Below are 23,711 nucleotides of genomic sequence, written 5' to 3' on the forward strand. Positions count from 1 at the left end.
AATAAAATACACTATAATACCTCTCCTGTGAAGTAGTAACGTGCGACATACGCCTTGCTTCCTGAAATGTGTCACATATACACAACTGAAATATTTTATTATTTACTAGTAATTTCCTATTTTTCTATGTAGATCTTTTCAATGGAATATCTTCAATATTTTAGGCTTCGGTGTTTCCATTCAAAAGATCTAATCATTTGAATGTCATTATTTCATAATGCATTTAATGTTTAAAAAATAATCAAAACCGTGAAATGTTTTTATTAATTGAACCAAAACCAAACCAACCTAAAAAATTACTAATCGCTTAGCACTAACAATTCTCTCTCTCTCCCTTCCTGTCTGCCTCTCTCTCTCCCTCCTTACTTCCCACTCCTCTCTCCCTCCCTCCCTCTGCCTCAGGGCCATCTGGTTGTCATTAGTAGAGGAGAGCAGGCAACAAACTTCTTCCTTTTCTATAAACTGACGGATGACTCTTCCTCGCTCTCTGCTCTCCACCTCCCTCCCTCCCTCCCTCCCTCCCTCCCTCCCTCCCTCCCTCCCTCTAGTTTTAGGGCTCATATGCAAAAGAGACTGTGGTCTCAGCATTACTCCCTGGCTAAATAAAGGTTAAACTAAATTTCCCCACTTTCTCTTTCCCTCATTCTGTTCCATCAACTGCTGCATTTCAGTCTCCATTTATCTCTCTCCCTCTATATTTCTCTCTTTCTGTATCTCTCTCTTCTTTCTCTCCTGTCTCTCTCCTCTTTCTCTCTCTTTCTAGCGTGGGAAACAGGGCAGGATGTTGTTCAGACAGAGAAGAGAGGAGGTTTGGGGATCTGGTGTACCCCAAATTCCTTGAACTCCCCTTTTCACTGAGCATATCCCCTTTTCATCTCTCTCTCTCTGCCTCCTTTCCCTGCTCTCCCTCTTTCCTCCCTCTCTCTCCTCTCATGTCCTCCAGTGTTCTATCTCTGGCTGTCATGTTATCTCCAGGGTATTACTAAGTGTTAGTAGTAATAGTTATGGAGAGTCTGTTATTTGTGTGTCACTATGACCCGGAGGTGGGACCAAGTCATTGTTTTACAAGTCACAAGTAAGTTTCAAGTCTTAGCACTCAAGTCCCAAGTCAAGTCCCAAGTCAAGACCGTCAAGTATCAAGTCAAGTCTCGAGTCCTAAACTTTGAGTTTCGAGTCCTAAACAAGTCATAATGTGCTCTTCATCAAATGTAATACCATTTCATATTTTAACAAGAGTAATAGTTAGTATATAACATTTTCGCAAATCATGAATGCTTTTAAAAATATCTAGATATTTATTACTTTCCAAATAAACGTTATATTTCCATGGAAATCCCCCCCCCCCCCCCCCCCATAGTGATTGACTATCGAGGATGGCTATGGGGCGCAATCAGGTGATGTAGGCTTGTACACAATCGGCCAACCTTAACACACACACACACACACTCTCTCTGTGTGGTTACAGTAGGCTAATGTATGTCAATGGTTTTAGGAACAGTAGTAACATCCATCAGGCAAGATTTAGGCTACCAACTGCCTAGCCAGTTGTAGCTCAATCTTGGGTGCAATGATCACGTTCCCGCACTGACTGACTGTGTGGAGGCTCATTGATTTAACGTTATGCTAGCCTACATGATACACTAGTACAGTAATAAAAATATATAGCTGTCGGCTATATTAGCCACGACTTACCGTTCTTTGGGCAGCTTCAAATGTCGAACAAAGTTGGAAATTGTTGCGCCTCCGTCTGTAATTTTCTTCCCGGATGTTTTGCAAGTTGCAATACACTTTTTGTTGATACAGTGTTGTCTTTACATCCGGAAATAATAATTTTGGGTATCATCTTTCCAAGGGCTCCATCTGAATTCACCCGCCGACGTTCCTCTGCACTGCCACGCACAACTTTTTCTCAGCTGGCACAATTTGATTGGCTACTGTCCAATTCAAACTGTAATCCGTTAAATGAAGAGTTGATGCGCTGCACACTTTTTTTAATAGCATAATTTTTTATATTTGGGCTTGGGCAGGGTATCAAGTCAGGTCGAGTCATAAGGCTCAAGTCCAAGTCAAGTCACGAGTCATTGGTGTTAAAGTCAAAGTCGAGTTGCAAGTCATCATATTTGTGACTCGAGTCTGACTCGAGTCCAAGTCATGTTACTCTAGTCCACACCTCTCCTATAACCATGTTGGTAGTGTCAGCAGTCATTAAGCCAGTTGAAGACTGAGGCTGCAACATTTTCACATGTTCCTTTGATGAGCCTTTTTGTCTGAAATTATAATCCATTGAGGATTTAGTTTGGATTCACACACACACACACACACACACACACACACACACACACACACACACACACACACACACACACACACACACACACACAGATCTTTGCATGGTCACTCTGTGGGATACACACCCAGGAAGGAAGTGAGTGTGTTGGATGATAATGTGAGTTTCCCCTATTTTCTCTCTCTCTCTCATTCCTTTCCTCATATGCTCTGTGTTCTCACACACTCTCTCACACACACACATACATATATATACATTAAGACAAACATTTCAAAAGGCATGGATATCTGGACACTTGTGGATACAGAAAGCACTTTCTTCTCCACACAGCAAGTCTGCCCATGACCGCTGACATGGAGCAGTACCTCACTAGCTGATTTTTCTTTGTCTTATGCAGGCCGGCAATCTGAAGGTCACGTACTGTCAGCCTATGTACATCCCAAATATCAGCACCACAAGCTTGGACTGATAACTGAGGCTGTTCAGGCATGACACGAGGGGCTGGTATTTCAGTAACTTGTCAGCAAAGGTCTGGACCATGTAAGAGTCGAAACCCACTTCCAAAATGAGCACCTCCCTCTGGCCTCCCCCCACAACAACAATATGTGGCTTATTTGGCATACAAGAAAACACATCATCAACATCAAACCAGACTCCTCTGATGAGAATGTTTGTGAATGTGTACTGTTGGTGAGACAAGGCGATCATGTCTAGGTGCTCATGTCTAGCTATGTACAGTCGTGGCCAAAAGTTTTGAGAATGACAGAAATATTAATTTCCACAAGATTTGCTGCTTCAGTGTCTTTAGATATTTTTGTCAGATGTTACTATTAAATACTGAAGTATAATTACAAGCATTTCATTAGTGTCAAAGGCTTTTATTGACAATTACATGAATTACATTGAGCCTTCTTTTTCAAGACCTCTGCAATCCGCCCTGGCATGCTGTCAATTAACTTCTGGGCCACATCCTGACTGATGGCAGCCCATTCTTGCATAATCAATGCTTGGAGTTTGTCAGAAGGTGTGGGTTTTTGTTTGTCCACCAGCCTCTTGAGGATTGACCACAAGTTCTCAATAGGATTAAGGTCTGGGGAGGTTCCTGGCCATGGGCCCAAAATATCAATGTTTTGTTCCCCGAGCCACTTAGTTATCACTTTTGCCTTATGGCAAGGTGCTCCATCATGCTGGAAAAGGCATTGTTCGTCACCAAACTGTTCCTGGATGGTTGGGAGAAGTTGCTCTCGGAGGATGTGTTGGTACCATTCTTTATTCATTGCTGTGTTCCTAGGCAAAATTGTGAGTGAGCCCAGTCCCTTGGCTGAGAAGCAACCCCACACATGAATGGTCTCAGGATGCTTTACTGTTGGCATGACACAGGACTGATGGTAGCACTCACCTTGTCTTCTCCGGACAAGCTTTTTTCCGGATGCCCCAAACAATCGGAAAGGGAATTCATCAGAGGAAATGACCTTACCTCAGTCCTCAGCAGTCCAATCCCTGTACCTTTTGCAGAATATCAGTCTGTCCCTGATGTTTTTCCTGGAGAGAAGTGGCTTCTTTGCTGCCCTTCTTGACACCAGGCCATCCTCCCAAAAGGATCCTGAGTGGCGCAGTGGTCTAAGGCACTGCATCTCAGTGCTTGAGGTGTCACTACAGACACCCTGGTTCAAATCCAGGCTTTATCACAACCATGGAGTCCCATAGGGCAGTGCACAGTTGGCCCAGTGTTGTCCGGGTTTGGCCGGTGTAGGCTGTCATTGTGAATAATAATTTGTTCTTTACTGACTTGCCTAGTTAAATAAAGGTAAAACATGTGAGGCCAAAGGTGATTTTAACACAGCTACAGAGAAAACTGGGGGTGGATCATCAACATTGTAGCTACTCCACAATAGTGACCTAAATGACAGAGTGAAAAGAACATTAGAAATATACAGAATATGTGTGCAACAAGGCACTAAAGTTATACTGTAAGAAAACAAAAGGAATACTCTTTTGGGCCTAAATGTGAAGCTTTAGCTTTGGGACAAACACAACACATCACTGAGTAACTGCCTCATGATTTTCAAGCATGGTGGTGGCTGCATCATGTTATGAGCAATGTTCCCAAGGCACTGAGCAAATTTCAGGCCTGCTGAGCACAAACTGAGGCTGTATCCGCTTTAAGTTACAGTAATAACAGTGGCCGAGTAGGCTACTGTGGCTATTTGATCATATTGTAGGCCTATCAGAGTGGCCTACCATAAAAAACAATGGAGAAAATGCATCCCGTAACATTTAAAAAAATGTAGAGATTGACATTAACCTGTTTATCCACTTGTCCTTTGGACAAGGATGTGACTGAAAATGTTGTGTTGTTTGATGCAAGAAACCACTTATTAAAAATCTGACAAATGATGCTACCCTCTGCCTATTTGCCACTTAGCTTATTCAAGCCTGTCTCAAAATACAACACTGTCCCTTTAAGACAGGAAAACTAGCTCTTTACCTGACTTGCTTTTCAAAGATGGATAGAAATGCACACATTTGTGCTCTTGTAGGAAGCAACCACTCCCCCATCGCTGACTAGAAATTAGCTATAACTGGACTAATAATCTACTTACTAGCAAAGAATTTGAACACATGTACACACATGGCTACATGCAGCTCTTGCTTTGCGCATCTACTTTTGATCACTCATACTGTAAAACACAGTCCAGTTCAAAGTGAATGGCACAGATCAATATATGGCAATGGTCTGTTTGCATATAGGGATACTGTAGCTCTGATTGGTTATGGCGAACTGGTCTGTGTAGAGTATGGCCCGTGCCTGTCAATGCAATAGAATCCTATTCCAATGCGCTCTGCCTACAAGAAAATCTCTTGCATAGTTTGTTTTGTTTCGGTATGTTGCATTGAAAGTGGCTAATATTGTGTTGATTCGATCACAATTTGCACAGTAGAGGGAAACGTTGATAGTGTTAACTAAAGAGGAAAACTAGAAAGTTTATTGAAGTTCAATCTCGTGCTTCTCTGCACGGGCTGGTATTTCTTCTGCGCGGCACTCCGGGTGGAGCTGCGTGCGGGCTTAGAGGGAACATTGTCCAGCATATCCATAATCATCGGCAAAGACTGGGGATTTTTTCAGGATAAAAATAAATGAGATTGAGCTAAGCACAGGCAAAATCCTAGAGGACAACCTGCTTCAGTCTACTTTACACCCGACACTGGGAGAGGAATTCACCTTTCAGCAGGACAATAAACTACAACACGAGGTCAAATCTACCAAGAAGATGGTGAATGTTCCTGAGTGGCCAAGCTAAATGTTTTACTTAAGTCTGCTTGAAAATCTATGGTAAGACTTGAAAATTGCTGTCTAGCCATGACCCCCAACACATTGACAGAGCTTGAAGAATTATGAAAAGAATAATGGGCAAATATTGCACAATCCAGGTGTGCAAAGCTCTTAGAGAAGTACCCAAGAAGACTCACAGCTATACATGCTGCCAAAGGTGTTTCTAACATGCATTGACTCAGTGGGGTGAATACTTATCTAATCAAAGTATATTAGTAAGAGTTCAGGTGGGCCTTCGCATTTCAGCAAACAAAGGAAATGTGGGGTGCTCAACAACAATGACAAAAGTCATGAGAAGGGCTTACCAAGAAAAAGTAAAAAATGACTAATTCAAAGCAGAAAGGAGTTGGAGCACTCAACAACAAAAAACCTCAGATGTATTTATTTTAGCTCACTTTATCCATTGTACAGGATGAGATCAGGTGACTGACGTTTCGACGTCAAGCTGATGTCTTCCTCAGAGTGACCATTTCACTTAGCTCCTATTTATACCCTTATGGCCCATTGATACAATGGGAAACATATAGCACAAAATAATACTAATGATAAGATAAATGATGTGTCTTGTTAATCAATAGGCCATGTCAAAATACAAATAGGTGTCCGGAGACACAGAGACCCCAAAAATCGAGGCAACCATATTACAGAAACGAGGACATTGAAAAATCATTGTTTAGCCTGTTAGGATATAGTGTCTAAGGAGTACTGCCAGAATGCCTCTTTGTTTTAGTTTATGTACGATGTCACCTCGTCTTTGTGAAATGTGGACATGTTCTATGGCTACAAAGCGCAGGGAGGAAGGTGAGCCATGGTTGGTTTTAGCAGTGGCACGCAATGTCAGTCCATGTTTTTATTACGCCTTATGTTCTGTGATGCGGAGTTTCAATGTCTGACCAATATAAGCAGCCCCACAGATGCATTTGAGCATGTATATAACATTTGTGATGCTACAATTAATAAAGCTTTGGATTTTGTATTCTTTCCTATTCTCGGGTGGTGAAGTATTGGTTGTGCTGTCACAATGTACACAAGTGTCACACTTCTTGGGTAGCGGCGTACTTTGCGTAACCGAATTGACTAGATTGCGTTCACGGCGAAAACAAATGCGAGGGCAATGTTGTAAACTCGCATAGATTTGCATCGCTTTTGAGGATGTTATAGTGTTTCAATTTAATTTGAATTTGCGCTCTGCAATTTCACCGGATGTTGGCCAGATGGGACGCTAGCGTCCCAATGATCCGCAAGAGGTTTTAACTTCTTTGGGATAGGGGGCAGTATTTTCACATCCGGATAAAAAACGTACCCGATTTAATCTGGTTACTACTCCTGCCCAGTAACTAGAATATGCATATAATTATTGGCTTTGGATAGAAAACACCCTAAAGTTTCTAAAACTGTTTGAATGGTGTCTGTGAGTATAACAGAACTCCTATGGCAGGCAAAAACCTGAGAAGATTTCATGCAGGAAGTGGCCTGTCTGACAAGGTGTTGTTGTTCTTGCTTCTGTTTATTGAAGAGTCAGGATCTTAGCTGTAACGTGACACTTCCTACGGCTCCAATAGGCTCTCAGAGCCCGGGAAAAACCTGAACGATGACGAGGCAGCCTCAGGCTGAAACACATAATCGCCTTTGCCAAGTGGTCTATCAGAGGACAATGGAATTAGGCGCGTGCCCGATTCGACCCCGTGCAGTATTTTCTTTCGGCTGTTTACCTAATTGCAGATTCCCGGTCGGAATATTATTGCTTTTTTACGAGAAAAATTGCATAAAAATTGATTTTAAACAGCGGTTGACATGCTTTGAAGTACGGTAATGAAATATTTAGAAATCTTTTGTCACGAAATGCGCCGTGCGCGTGACCGTTATTTACCATTGGGATAGTGTCTTGAACGCACGAACAAAACGTCGCTGATGGAACATAACTATGGATTATTTTGGACCAAACCTACATTTGTTATTGAAGTAGAAGTCCTGGGAGTGCATTCTGACGAAGAACAGGAAAGGTAATCAAACTTTTCTAATAGTAAATCTGATTTTGGTGAAGGCTAAACTTGGTGGGTGTCTAAATAGCTAGCCCTGTGATGCCGGGCTATCTACTTAGAATATTGCAAAATGTGCTTTCACCGAAAAGCTATTTTAAAATCGGACATATCGAGTGCATAGAGGAGTTCTGTATCTATAATTCTTAAAATAATTGTTATGCTTTTTGTGAACGTTTATCGTGAGTAATTTAGTAAATTGTTAGTAAATTCATCGGAAGTTTGCGGGGGGTATGCTAGTTCTGAACGTCACATGCTAATGTAAAAAGCTGGTTTTTGATATAAATATGAACTTGATTGAACAAAACATGCATGTATTGTATAACAAAATGTCCTAGGTGTGTCATCTGATGAAGATCATCAAAGGTTAGTGCTGCATTTAGCTGTCTTCTGGGTTTTTGTGACATTATATGCTAGCTTGAAAAATGGGTGTCTGATTATTTCTGGCTGGGTACTCTGCTGACATAATCTAATGTTTTGCTTTCGTTGTAAAGCCTTTTTGAAATCGGACAGTGTGGTTAGATTAACGAGAGTCTTGTCTTTAAATAGCTGTAAAATAGTAATATATTTGAGAAATTGAAGTAATAGCATTTCAAAGGTATTTCAAAATCGCGCCACAGGATTCAACTGGCTGTTACGTAGGTGGGACGAATTCGTCCCGCCGGTCCTAGAGAGGATAAGCTAAAAAGTCCTATGCTTTTAGCTAGTTTCTTTAATAAAAGCCACAATACCCTCACATACCCCCTCAATTCCAGCCCTGGTTTTAACTTAACACACACATGGTGCATGGTGACTGAAGGAATTGGCTGACAAAATCTATGGTTAGTAGACTATAATTGAATCTGTCAAACAGGTTAGCCTACCTCTTATTTCTTGAATAGGAAGAAATAGGCTCCAATACAAAGCCCTCTCATTGTTAGTAGCCTAAAGTGAAATAAGAAGACTGTTGACATGAATTAGGCCTTCTCGAATTAGCCTACTTTCAGCACCCATGCGCTGTCGATCTCCGCTGCTGCCACTTCATGGTAATGAAAGTTATGTAAATTACTCGAATTTGGCTTATTGTGAGGTTAATAACTCTGATAAATAGCTTCATTATGGCCAACAAAACATATTGTTTAAATTACAATACTGAACATATAGACCCAGGCCCCGTGCACAGCTATTTATTTTTTGGGACAAATACAACTTTTTTTCATAAGAAGCCTTTGACTCGCCTCCTGAAGTGCCACTGTACACAGCATAGCCATTGGTTAGGCACCACAAGCAGGAAACAGGAGACAAAGGGCTGTGAGACATGGGTTTAACTCTTGACACATGAAAGGTGGGATGTATACGAAGGCTACGGGGCAACAGAAGACGAACAGCAAAGGGGCTAATCATTTTGATAATGGGAAATGGGCCGATAAACTGGGGTGAGAGCTTGCGGGATTCCACCCGGAGGGGCAGATCCCGGGTGGATAACCATACCTTCTGCCTGAGATGATACCAGGGAGCCAGGGCTCGATGGCAATCCGATTGTCGTCGATACCTGGAGGTGGTCTTGAGGGCCGACCGGGCTTCCCTCCAGGTATGATGACAGCGGCGGAAAAACATCTGGGCAGAAGGAATGCCGACCTCTTCCTCCTGCTCGAGGAAGAGCGGGGGCTGATACCCCAGGGAACACTAAAAAGGAGATAGGCCCGTGGCAGAGCAGGGAAGGGTGTTGCGGGTGTATTCGACCCACACCAGCTGCTGGCTCCAGGAGGTGGGGTTGGCAGAGACCAGGCAGTGCAGAATAGTCTCCAGATCCTGGTTGACTCACTCCGACTGACCGTTGGACTGGGGGTGGAATCCGTAGGACAGGCTGGACAAACCAGTGAGGGTGCAGAACGCCTTCCAGAACCGAGACAAGAACTGAGGGCCCCGGTCAGAGACCATGTCGACCGGCAGTCCATGGATCCGGAAGACATGCTGCAACATGAGCTGGGCCATCTCCTTGGCAGAGGGTAGTTTGGGGAGAGGAATGAAGTGGGCGGCTTTGGAAAACCGATCCACCAAAGTCAGGATGGCGGTGTTGCCATCAGACCCGCGACAAAGTCCAGGGAGATGTGGGAACAGGGACGGTGAGGGACAGGCAGAGGTTGGAGGAGACCAGCCGGAGCTTGTCGAGGAGTCTTGTTTTGTGCACACACCGTGCAAGCGGCGACAAATGCGCAGATGTCAGGGACCATGGTGGGCTACCAAAAGCGTCGTCACACAAAAGCCAGGGTCCGGAGGGAGCCCAGGTGGCAGGCCAGTCTGGAGGAGTGGGCTCACTCCAGGACCACGGACAGACAGGACAGGCAAGGGTCAAAACCAGGAGGGTGAGAAAAAGTGAGACTGGGGAAAACCAGGAGCTGAGACAAAAAACACTGGTTGACTTGACAAACAAGACAAACTAGCAACAGACAAACAGAGAACACAGGTATAAATACACAGGGGATAATGGGGAAGATGGGCGACACCTGGAGGGGGTGGAGACAATCACAAAAACAGGTGAAGCAGATCAGTGTGTGACATTATCCATTGCAGTGTGTAACACAGTGTAGCCTAGTTTTATATACACCATCCCAACAGCGCAAAAACTTGGGAAGGAAGTACATTTTCTTAGATATATAACTTTGCCCTGTGTCCTGCTCTTCTTATAGCCTAGGCCTACACCCTATGGTATAGACTATGAATCATTTTACTGAGACCACACTAGGCACACTTGATATTGTGCGCCCAGCAGAGAATCAGGGATGAGGGGCATCATCGGGCACACATCGAGATATAATAAGCAACTAATTCTCAAACCCTGCGCAATATGACATTTAATCGATTACAAATTAAATGACCCTCCCTGGACAAAACTTTAAAAAATACTAAACCCTCTCCCTGATGGAAATTGAAAAAGCAAGACCCTCCCCCATTTTCCTCTGGGTAACAATTGTGTAAATTTCGATTGCTCGCTTAGACTGAGTGAGGCAAGATACACTCCCCTCCAGGCTAGTGTCAGGATACCAATTGAGTCACCTGTTGTCATCCTGTAAAATGAGCTAAAATAAAAAGATCTCAGCTTTTTTTGTTGAGTGCTCCAACTCTTTTCTGCCTCCAAATAGACCTTTTGGAAGTTTTTCTTGGTAAGCCCTTCTCAAGTTATATTAGTGTTTAAATTCTTTAACATTTTAAAAATTGGGGGCATTACAGTGTTTTCTGTAGATCGTTTACAAAAAAATTACAATTAAATCCATTTTAATCCCACTTTGTGACACAAAATGTGAAGAAATCCAAGGGGGGATTTCTTATTTTACCCACTGTATGTGTGCGTCATTTAAAATGTGTGTGTGTGTGCAACCAGAGGGAAAAAATTCCAGATCACCTGTACTCCACACGCAGAGACGCGTACAAAGCTCTCCCTCGCCCTCCATTTGGTAAATCCGACCACAACTCTATCCTCTTAATTCCTGCTTACAAGCAAAAATTGAAGCAGGAAGCACCAGTGACTCGGTCTATAAAAAAGTGGTCAGATGAAGCAGACTGGAACATGTTCCGGGATTCTTCCGATGGCATTGAGGAGTACACCACATCAGTCACTGGCTTTATCAATAAGTGCATCGAGGACGTCGTCCCCACAGTGACTGTACGTACATACCCCAACCAGAAGCCATGGATTACAGGCAACATTCGCACTGAGCTAAAGGTTAGAGCTGCCGCTTTCAATGTGCGAAACTCTAACCCGGAAGCTTATAAGAAATCCTGCTATGCCCTGCGACGAACCATCAAACAGGCAAAGCGTCAATACAGGGCTCCGACACTCGTCTTAAGTGGCAGGGCTTGCAAACTATTACAGACTACAAAGGGAATCACAGCCGCGAGCTGCCCAGTGACACGAGCATACCAGATGAGCTAAATCACTTCTATGCTCGCTTCGAGGCAAGTAACACTGAGGCATGCATGAGAGCATCAGCTGTTCCGGATGACTGTGAGATCATGCTCTCCGCAGCCGACGTGAGTAAGACCTCTAAACAGGTCAACATACACAAGGCTGCGGGGCCAGACGGATTACCAGGACGTGTGCTCCGGGCATGTGCTGACCAACTGGCAGGTGTCTTCGCTGACATTTTCAACATGTCCCTGATTGAGTTTGTAATACCAACATGTTTCAAGCAGACCACAATAGTCCCTGTGCCCATGAACACGAAGGCAACCTGCCTAAATGACTACATATCCGTAGCACTCACGTCCGTAGCCATGAATTGCTTTGAAAGGCTGGTAATGGCTCACATCATCACCGTTATCCCAGAAACCCTAGACCCACTCCAATTTGCATACCGCCCCAAACAGATCCACAGATGATGCCATCTCTATTGCACTCCACACTGCCCTTTCCCACCTGGACAAAAGGAACATTTATGTGAGAATGCTATTCATTGATTACAGCTTAGCGTTCAACACCATATTACCCTCAAAGCTCATCACTAAGCTAAGGATCCTGGGACTAAACACCTCCCTCTGCAACTGGATCCTGGACTTCCTGACGGGCCGCCCCCCCCCCCCCCCCCCCCCCCCAGGTGGTGAGGCTAGGTAGCAACACATCTGCTACGCTGATCCTCAACACTGGAGCCCCCCAGGGGTGCGTGCTCAGTCCCCTCCTTTACTCCCTGTTCACCCACGACTGCATGGCTAGGCACGACTCCAACACCATCATTAAGTTTGCAGACGACACAACAGTGGTAGGCCTGATCACCAACAACGACAAGACAGCCTATAGGGAGGTGGTCAGAGACCTGGCGGGGTGGTGCCAGAATAACAACCTATCCCTCAACGTAACCAAGACTAAGGAGATGATTGTGTACTACAGGAAAAGCAGGACTGAGCACGCCCCATTCTCATCGACGGGGCTGTAGTGGAGCAGGTTGAGAGCTTCAAGTTCCTTGGTGTCCACATCAACAACAAACTAGAATGGTCCAAACACACCAAGACAGTCGTGAAGAGGGCACGACACAGCCTATTCCCCCTCAGGAGACTAAAAAGATTTGGCATGGGTCCTCAGATCCTCAAAAGTTTCTACAGCTGCAACATAGAGAGCATCCGGACTGGTTGCATCACTGCCTGGTACGGCAATTGCTCGGCCTCCGACCGCAAGGCACTACAGAGGGTAGTGCGAATGGCCCAGTACATCACTGAGGCTAAGCTGCCTGCCATCCAGGACCTCTACACCAGGCTGTGTCAGAGGAAGGCCCTAAAAATTGTCAAAGACCCCAGCCACCCCAGTCATAGACTGTTCTCTCTACTACCGCATGGCAAGCGGTACCTGAGTGCCAAGTCTAGGACAAAAAGGCTTCTCAACAGTTTTTACTCCCAAGCCATAAGACTCCTCAACAGTTAATCAAATGGCTACCCGGACTATTTGCATTGTGTGCCCCCCCCAACCCCTCTTTTACGCTGTTGCTACTCTCTGTTTATCATATATGCATAGTCACTTTAACTATACATTCATGTACATACTACCTCAATTGGCCCGACCAACCAGTGCTCCCACACATTGGCTAACCGGGCTATCTGCATTGTGTCCCGCCACCCACCACCCACCAACCCCTCTTTTACGCTACTGCTACTCTCTGATCATCATATATGCATAGTCACTTTAACCATATCTACATGTACATACTACCTCAATCAGCACGACTAACCGGTGCCTATAACAGTAGCCTCGCTACTGTTATAGCCTCGCTACTGTTATTTTTCACTGTCTTTTTACTGTTGTTTTTATTTCTTTACTTACCTATTGTTCACCTAATACCTTTTTTGCACTGTTGGTTAGAGCCTGTAAGTAAGCATTTCACTGTTGTATTCGGCGCACGTGACAAATAAACTTTGATTTGATTTGTTTGTGTGTGTGTTACTCAAAATAATGACTTTGTGTTTATGCGTTTGTTATGATATAATAATTTAGTCATAATACTGTCTATCTCCCTACCTTGTCTTTCTGTCTTCCTCCTTCACTCTCTGTCTCTCTCCTCTTTACCATTCGCCAACATCCTCATGCTTTTCTCTCGGTAGGGAGAGGGAGAGTGTAAAGGAGATGGGGATTTGTAGTGTAAATTAAAGAAGCAGGAAATTGGAGAAGAGACAGAGAGAGGTAACAAGGATATAAAGTGTCCACCCCTCCCTCCCTCCCTCCCTCCCTCCCTCCCTCCCTCCCTCCCTCCCTCCCTCCTCACCTAGACAGTGGTTGGCACCTATCCAGGTAGAAGTTGTAGACTCAGCTCTAGGATCAGCTTACTACTAACCTTATCCATTAGTTGCTTTAGTGGGAAAAGCATCAAAACCGCTTTGTCTAAGGGCAACTTGACCCACCCCTTCCTCCCGCCACCCCCTCTATTCTTACAAGGAGGAAATGATGGTTGGCACCGATTATTAGAGGAAGTTCTGTGTGTGTGTGTGTGTGTATGGTTATAGGTCACTCTGATTCTTCTTTCAGATATAAGGACATATGAATATTCCAGAAAATTAGACAGACACATGAGAGCGGGTCCTGTTTCAATGGTTCCACAGGAACCTCACAAATATCAGACCTAAACACATGGAACTCCCACATTAGAAGCCACATTATAAACTTGATGGTTCGAGCCCTGAATGCTGATTGGCTGATAGCCGTGGTATATTAAACCGTATACTACGGATATGACAAAACATGTATTTTTACTGCTCTAATTACGTTGTTAACCAGTTTATAATAGTAATAAGGCACCTCAGGAGTTTGTGGTATAAAACCAATATATCATGGCTACGGGCTGTATTCAGAGACTCCACATTGCGTCGTGCATAAGAACAGCCCTTAGCCATGGTATATTGGCCATTTACCACACCCCCTCATGCCTTATTGCTTAATTAGAATACATCAATAACAATCCATCCAATTTGGAAAAGTTTCAAAATCCAACTATGTTATCTTTCTGCCATCTGAAATATGTCTGTATCTTACAGGCCTACACATAGGCCTATTATTCCAGTGTGTGAACTGTAGTAGAATGCTGTCACAAGGTAAAAATGCATTGAATAATACAGTCTAGCTGCAATGACTTTCTCTCTGTCCCCCTCTCTATCTCGTTTTCCCCTTCTCTTTCACTAACATATAGTAGTAGTAATGATAGAAAAGGCTTACTATTACACACTGAGCCAACAACATGTACAGGCCAAAATATGCCTGGAATGTGTGCCTGGAACGAACGAACAGAGAGAGAGAGACCCTCTGTTACACAACAAGTCAGGACATTTGGAGGATATGTCAGCTTGCTGCATCACCGTGGAGTGTCTGTGGGCGGGTGTGTGTGTGACCTTGTGTGTGTGACCCAGGGGCCCTGGTATTTACCTGGCCATTTAGATCTCTGATTAGGGGTCTCTCTAACACACATACTCCACATGTGGGATGGACTCTTGGAGGTCGGTTAGCTAGCGTGTCAGTTGCCGTGGTCTCCAGGGAGTTGTCATGCCGATGTTGTAATGAAACCAAGGCCTCTGGGAGAGGTGTGTGTGTGTGTTTGCCTCAGGGAGAGAATATAAATGTCCTAACGACCCAGAAGCATTGTCCCCAGGAAGTAACATTTACGCACAGGCCAATCAGGAATGACCGGCTGCACCAGAAACAAATCCCATTGGTCTGCTGGTCCTGACCTCTAACCTTTCATGACCGCTACTCTGGAAACATGTCTGGATGGAAAGAGAGAGGGAGAGTGAGGGAGTCAGATAGAGAAATACAGTCAGAACGACCTTCAGCTTAACAGCACAAATATTTAGTGTGGCCTCGACTCTGTTTATGGTGCCATTTACGAGCATGTTGCCCCCCTTTCTCTCTCTCCCTCCCTCTCCTTTCTCTCCCTCCTTCCTCCTCTCCCTCCCTTTTTCTTCTTTCTCTCTCTCCTTTCTTCTGTCCATCCTTCTCTCCTTCTCCTTTCTCTCTCCCTCCCTCTCACTTCTTCCTTCCCTATTTCCTTCTCTGTCTCCTATCCCTCTTTCCAACTGATGTCCAGTCTTTCTCAGACTATGTCCCAGACCTACAACCTAGCCCCCAGTCTTGTACACTGTTATGTTCAGTGTCTGTCAGTGTGACTTTGAACAGCCATAGAAGGTGCCCGGAAACCTCAAAGCATTTAGCTGCTCCACTTCACATACTGTTTATGTCTGTGAGAGAGGGATGAAAGGAAGATGAGAGGTGGGAGAGGTGGATGAGAGGATAGAAAGAAAGGATATGGGGTTGGAAGAAAGGGGAGGGGGAGAGAGGGTATAGAAAAAGGATGAGGGGATAGAGGAGGGATTGCATGAGGGATTGCATGAGGGACAGGAGGAGAGGGGTTAGAAATAATAGATGAAGGGTTGGAGGAGTGATTGAGAAGTAATGGGTGAAAAAGAAGAAGGCTTTTAAGCTCTGTAGTAAAAAGCATTAAAAACTTCATTTCTATTTCACTCCTCTTCCTTTTCTTGTTCTATTGCTCTATTATTCTTTGTCCTGCTTCTTCTTACTTGTCTCACTGTCTGTCTCTCTCACTATCTCTCTCTGTTTCTGTCTGTCTGAAAAACCTTTTTCAAGCAATGTATGTGGGACTGACCACAATGACATGTATTAACATGCTTTATCTGTATCCCTTTCTGTCTTTATTTCTCTCTCTCTCACTCTCTCTCATTCTATCCCTCCATATCTCTCTCTTTTTCAGGAAGTGGAAATTCTTGACATTAGCCAGATAAGAGACACCAGAACGGGGAAGTTAGCTAAACTACCAAAGGTGGGTAACGTGTATGTGTGTTTTCATTTTCCGTTGCAAAAAGTTTTGCTACATTTTGATATGGTGCTACAGTGTGCACTTTATGAATACAGGCCACAACAATGATCCTATCACAGCTGTGGATAGAGAATACGTCATGGGATACATTTGATTTACATTACATTTGACATTTTGGAGAGTTCGATGTGACCAATGATTATACATACACTCGATGACTGATAGGTGGCGCTGTGTTGAAGCCACTGTGCCTCCATCTTGGCACTCCCCCACCATGTAAACTATATTTTGGAAGCTATAGAAATGCATTTATTAATGTCTGCATATATTTTTGCCACATTTATTCTATTACAGACACCTTAATATACAGTACCAGTCAAAAGTTTGGACACAACTACTCATTTCAGGGTTTTTCTTTATTTTTACTATTTTCTACATTGTAGAATAATAGTGAAGACATTAAAACTATGAAATGACACATGAAATCATGTAGCAACCAAAAAAGTGTTAAACAGATGGAAATATATAGAAAAGTGTTCACGGTTTCCAGTTGTCACTCTCTGCTTGTCTGGTTGCCTACACACACACACACACACACACACACACACACACACACACACACTCTCTGGAACTATCACCACAAGCTGCCAGCAACATCTTTGTGTGTGTGTGTGTGTGTGTGCGTATGTGTGCGTGTGTGTTTGTGGGTGTGTGTGTGTGTGTGTGTGTGTGTGTGTGTGTGTGTGTGTGTTTGTGTGTGTGTGGGTGTCTGACAGTTGATTAGCTCAGTCACCTTTGAACCCTCAAACAAGGGAAAGGGAGGCGACACAAATACACACACACTTTCACAGGAAATTATGTAAGCAGAGACAGTGGAACAGGAAGTAGTTGATTAAGCTGCGGGCATAGGTCGCCCTCAACATTGCCCTTAGCCACAGATCTAGGATCAGCTTCTCCTACGCCCAAGCCTAACCTTAATCACTACACGCTAGAATAGAAAAATGACCTGAGATCAGTGTCATCCTTCTCCATTGTGCAAGTTTGTGTGACGCTAAACTCACACAGAATTTCACACAGAATCGTTACTGTCCCAAAGTGCTGTTTGCTTTGTTCTAAATACATACAGTATATTTACACAGTCAGTGGTGCAACTTTCACTGGGGACAGGGCCACATTCAGAAATTGAATTGTTGTCCCCCCCAGTTTTATCATTGGAATGTGATACAAAACGAGGCAACGATGTGCTTTAGGACCATGAGGACGCCTCCGAGCGGTCGGGTAGGCTTATGACCGAAAAGAGCTTCTGGACATCAGAACTGGGATTATTCACCTCAAATTGGACGAGGAGTTCTTCTTCATTGAGTCGAACGTGAGGGATATGCTGCAGACACCCGACCAGGCCCCGATCCCCGTAATTCGCTGGAGAAGGAAACTGAGATTTCCAGGCAAAAGATCAGCGTGACTTGCGAGGATCAGGCGACGAGTGGCTAATCTGCCCTTGCCTTCCGTTCTGCTAGCTAACGTTCAATCTCTGGAAAATAAATGGGATGAACTGAAAGCACATATATCCTACCAACGGGACATTAATAACTGTAATATCTTATGTTTCACCGAATTGTGGCTGAACGACGACATTAAGGTCATACAGCTGGCGGGTTATACACTCTATCGGCAAGACAGAACAGCAGCCTCTGGTAACACATGAGGCAGGGGCCTATGCATAAGCTGGTGAAAGATATCTAAGGAAGTCTCAAAGTTTTGCTCTCCTGAGGTAGAGTATCTCATGATAAGCTGTAGACCCCTTGTACCTAGAGAGTTTTCATCTGCATTTTTCGTAGCTGTCTACATCCACCACAGAGCGAGGTTGGCACTAAAACCTCACTCATTGAGCTGTATTCCGCCATAAGCAAACAGGAAAACGCTCATCCAGAGGAGGCGCTCCTAGTGGTGACATTAATGCAGGGAAACTTAAATTAGTTTTACCACATTTCTATCAGCATGTTAAATGTGCAACCAGAGGGAACAATTTCTAGACCACCTTTACTCCACACACAGAGACGTGTAGAAAGCTCTCCCTCGCCCTCCATTTTGCAAATCTGACCATAACTCTATCCTCCTGATTCCGGCTTACAAGCAAATATTTAAGCAGGAAGCACAAGTGACTTGGTCTATAAAAAAAGTGGTCAGATGAACAGATGCTAAACTACAGGACTGTTTTGCTAGCACAGACTGGAATATGTTCCGGAATTCTTCCGATGGCATTGAGGAGTACACCACATCAGTCACTGGCTTTATCAGTGACTGTATGTACATACCCCAACCAGAAGCCATGGATTACAGGCAACATTCACACTGAGCTAAAGGGTAGAGCTGCCGCTTTCAAGGAGCGGGACTCTAACCCGGAAGCTTATAAGAAATCCCGCTATGCCCTCCGACGAACCTTCAAACAGGAAAAGAGTCAATACAGGACTAAGATCGAATCGTACTATACCGGCGCCGATGCTCGTCGGATGTGGCAGGGCTTGCAAACTATTACAGACTACAAAGGGAAGCAGAGCCGAGAGCTGCCCAGTGACACGAGCCTACCAGTTGAGCTAAATAACTTCTATGCTTGCTTCGAGGCAAGTAACACTGAAACATGCATGAGAGCATCAGCTGTTCCGGATGACTGTGTGATCACATTCTCCGCAGCTAATGTGAGTAAGACCTGTAAACAGATCAACATTAGGAAGGCCGCTGGGCCAGACCGATTACCAGGACGTGTACTCCGAGCATGAGCTTACCAACTGGCAAGTGTCTTCACTGACATTTTCAACCTCTCCCTGTCTGAGTCTGTAATACCAACATGTTTCAAGCAGACCACCATATTCCCTGTGCCCAAGAACGCCAAGGTAACCTGCCTAAATGACTACCGACCCGTAGCACTCACGTCTGTAGCCATGAAAAGCTTTGAAAGGCTGGTCATGGCTCACATCAACACCATTATCCCAGAAACCCTAGACCCACTCCAATTTGCATACCGCACCAACAGATCCACAGATGATGCAATCTCTATTGCACTGCACACTGCCCTTTCCCACCTGGACAAAAGGAACACCTACATTTGAAGTCGGAAGTTTACATACACTTATGTTGGAGTAATTAAACTTCATTTTTCAACCACTCCACAAATTTCTTGTTAACAAACTGTAGTTTTGCCAAGTCGGTTAGGACATCTACATTGTGCATGACAAAAGTCATTTTTCCAACAACTGTTTACAGACAGATTATTCCACTTATAATTCACTGTATCACAATTCCAGTGGGTCAGAAGTTTACATACACTAAGTTTACTGTGCCTTTAAACATTTTGGACATTTCTAGAAAATGATGTAACGGATTTAGAAGCTTCTGATAGGCTGATTGACATCATTTGAGTCAATTGGAGGTGTACCTGTGTATGTATTTAGAGGCCTACCTTCAAACTCAGTGCCTCTTTGCTTGACATCATGGAAAAATCAAAAGAAATCAGCCAAGACCTCAGAAAAAAATCTAGACGTCCACAAGTCTGGTTCATCCTTGGGAGCAATTTCCAAATGCCTGAAGGTGCCACGTTCATCTGTACAAACAATAGTACGCAAGTATAAACACCATGGGACCACGCAGCCGTCATACTGCTCAGGAAGGAGACACATTCTGTCTCCTAGAGATGAACGTACTTTGGTGCGAAAAGTGCAAATCAATCCCAGAACAACAGCAAAAGACCTTGTGAAGATGCATGAGGATACAGGAACAAAAGTATCTATATCCACAGTAAAACGGCCCCTCAGCAAGGAAGAAGCCACTGCTCCAAAACCGCCATACAAAAGCCAGACTACGGTTTGCAACTGCACATGGGGACAAAGATTGTACTTTTTGGAGAAATGTCCTCTGGTCTGATGAAATAAAAATAGAACTGTTTGGCCATAATGACCATCGTTATGTTTGGAGGAAAAAGGGGGAGGCTTGCAAGCTGAAGAACACCATCCCAACCGTGAAGCACAGGGGTGGCAGCATCATGTTGTGGGGGTGCTTTGCTGCAGGAGGGACTGGTGCACTTAAAAAAATGGATGCCATCAAGAGGAAGGAACATTATGTGGATATATTGAAGCAACATCTCAAGACAACAGTCAGGAAGTTAAAGCTCGGTCGCAAATGGGTCTTCGAAATGCACAATGACCCCAAGCATACTTCCAAAGTTGTGGCAAAATGGCTTAAGGACAACAAAGTCAAGGTATTGGAGTGGCCATCACAAAGCCCTGACCTCAATCCCATAGAAAATTTGTGGGCAGGACTGAAAAAAGTGTGTGCGAGCAAAGAGGCCTACAAACCTGAAATGGGCCAAAATTCACCCAACTTATTGTGGGAAGCTTTTGGAAGGCTACCTGATATGTTTTACCGAAGTTAAACAATTTAAAGGCAATGCTACCAAATACTAATTGAGTGTATGTAAACTTCTTACCCACTGGGAATGTGATGAAAGAAATAAAATCTGAAATAAATCATTCTCTCTACTATCATTCTGACATTTGACATTCTTAAAATAAAGTGGTGATCCTAACTGACCTAAGACAGGGAATTTTTACTAGGATTAAATGTCAGGAATTGTGGAAAACAGAGTTTAAATGTATTTGGCTAAGGTGTATGTAAACTTCTGACTTCGACTGTATGTTATCTCCCCCCTACTTCTAAAACCAAAGTTACATCCCTGCATATGCATACAGTATAACGTTTATATTATAAACAGAAGTACAGAATGACAAGATCTTATAGAGTAGGACTACCCAACTGGTGGACCGCGGGCCAAATATTTGGCCCCCCAAGTTTTCTGGAAATGAGAGACACGTGATCTTATACAAATGTAAGCAATGTTTAAATGACTCTGTTTTAGTTAAATATTATATTGGTTTGGGCTTCTTGCTGTCAGTTTGCAGTCTACAAATTATTTGTAATTATGTTCCGGCCCCCTGACCATCCGCTCAATAAAGACTTTACTGAGTTAGAGTTCATCTAAGGAAATCAGTCAATTGAAATGCACAAACTCAAAAAAGTTCTGGGATACTGTAAAGTCCATGGAGAGTAAGAGCACCCCCTCCCAGCTGCCCACTGCACTGAGGCTAGGAAACACTGTCACCACCGATAAATCCGCTTTAATTGAGAATTTCAATAAGCATTTTTCTACGGCTGGCCATGCTTTCCACCTGGCTACCCATACCCCGGTCAACTGCCCGGCAAGCCTCCACCATTTCTCCTTCACCCAAATCCAGATAACTGATGTTCTGAAAGAGCTGCAAAATCTGGACCCCTACAAATCAGCCAGGCAAGACAATCTGGACCCTCTCTTTCTAAAAATATCTGCCAAAATTGTTGCAACCCCTATTACTAGCCTGTTCAACCTCTCTTTCGTATGGTTTGAGATTACCAAAGATTGGAAAGCTGCTGCGATCATCCCCCTCTTCAAAGGGGGAGACACTCTAGACCCAAACTGCTACAGACCTATATCTATCCTACCCTGCCTTTCTAAGGTTTTCGACTGCCAAGTTAATAAACAGATTACCGACCATTTCGAATCCCACCGTACCTTCGCTATGCAATCTGGATTCAGAGCTGGTCATGGGTGCACCTCAGCCACGCTCAAGGTCTTAAACGATATCATAACCGCCATCGATAAGAGACATTACTGTGCAGCTGTATTCATCGACCTGGCCAAGGCTTTCGATTCTGTCAATCACCACATTCTTATCGGCAGACTAAACAGCCTTGGTTTCTCAACTGCCTCGCCTGGTTCACCAACTACTTCTCTGATAGAGTTCAGTGTGTCAAATCGGAGGGCCTGTTGTCCGGACCTCTGGCAGTCTCCATGGGGGTGCAACAGGGTTCAATTCTCAGGCCGACTCTCATCAATGATGTCGCTCTTGCTGCTGGTGATTCTCTGATCCACCTCTACGCAAACGACACCATTCTGTATTAACTAACCTCCAGATGAGCTTCAATGCCATACAACTCTCCTTCCGTGGCCTCCAACTGCTCTTAAATGCAAGTAAAACTAAATGCCTGCTCTTCAACCGGTCGCCGGCCGCACCTGCCTGCCCGACTATCATCACTACTCTGGACGGTTCTGACTTAGAATATGTGGACAACTACAAAAATCCTAGGTGTCTGGTTAGACTGTAAACTCTCCTTCCAGACTCACATTAAGCATCTCTAATCCAAAATGTAATCTAAAATCGTCTTCCTATTTCGCAACAAAGCATCCTTCACTCATGCTGCCAAACATACCCTCGTTAAACTGACCATCCTACCAATCCTCGACTTCGGCCTCATTTACAAAATGGCCTCCAACACTCTACTCAACAAATTGGATGCAGTCTATCACAGTGCCATCCGTTTGTCACCAAAGCCCCATATACTACCCACCACTGTGACCTGTACGCTCTCGTTGGTAGGCCCTCGCTTCATACTCGTCGCCAAACCCACTGCTAGATAAAGCCCCGCCTTATCTCAGCTCACTGGTCACCATAGCAGTACCCACCCGTAGCACGCACTCCAGCAGGTATATCTCACTAGTCACCCCCAAAGCCAATTCCTCCTTTGGCCACCTTTCCTTCCAGTTCTCTGCTGCCAATGACTGGAACGAACTGTAAAAATCACTGAAGCTGGAGACTCGTATCTCCCTCACTAGCTTTAAGCACCAGCTGTCAGAGCAGCTCACAGATCACTGCACCTGTACATAGCCCATCTGCAAATACCCCGTCCAACTACCTCATCCCCATACTGTATTTATTTATTTATCTTGCTCCTTTGCACCCCAGTATCTCTACTTGCACATTTGTCTTCTGCACATCAATCACTCCAGTGTCTAATTGGTATATTGGAATTACTTCGCCACCATTGCCTATTTATTGCCTTACCTCCCTTATCTTACCTCATTTGCACACACTGTATATAGATTTTTTTCAACTGTATTATTGACTGTATGTTTTGTTTATTCCATGTGTAACTCTGTGTTGTTGTATGTATCGAACTGCTTTGCTTTATTCTTGTCCAGGTCGTAGTTGTAAATGAGAACTTGTTCTCAACTAGCCTACCTGGTTAAATAAAGGTGAAATTATTATTATTATAATTTTTTTTAAAGTGGCCTTTTATTGTCCTCGGCACAAGATGCACCTGTTATGATCATGCTGTTTAGTCAGCTTCTGGATATGCCACACCTGTCAGGTCTTGGCAACGTGCTCACTTACAGGGATGTA

At 44.1% G+C, this 23,711-nt stretch overlaps 1 protein-coding gene across 2 annotated transcripts in view; it reads left to right on the top strand.

The window, feature by feature from the left end:
- LOC115198619 (1-phosphatidylinositol 4,5-bisphosphate phosphodiesterase beta-3) overlaps window positions 1-23,711 on the top strand; it is a 105,687-nt gene that overhangs the window by 38,850 nt on the left and 43,126 nt on the right. For both annotated transcript variants that reach the window (XM_029760691.1, XM_029760692.1), the window contains exon 3: window positions 16,378-16,446. In XM_029760691.1, coding sequence (XP_029616551.1) covers window positions 16,378-16,446 — 69 coding nt within the window. The remainder of the gene's footprint in view (window positions 1-16,377; window positions 16,447-23,711) is intronic.

The sequence above is a fragment of the Salmo trutta genome, chromosome 8 (genome assembly GCF_901001165.1).
Source record: "Salmo trutta chromosome 8, fSalTru1.1, whole genome shotgun sequence".
Taxonomy (NCBI): domain Eukaryota; kingdom Metazoa; phylum Chordata; class Actinopteri; order Salmoniformes; family Salmonidae; genus Salmo; species Salmo trutta.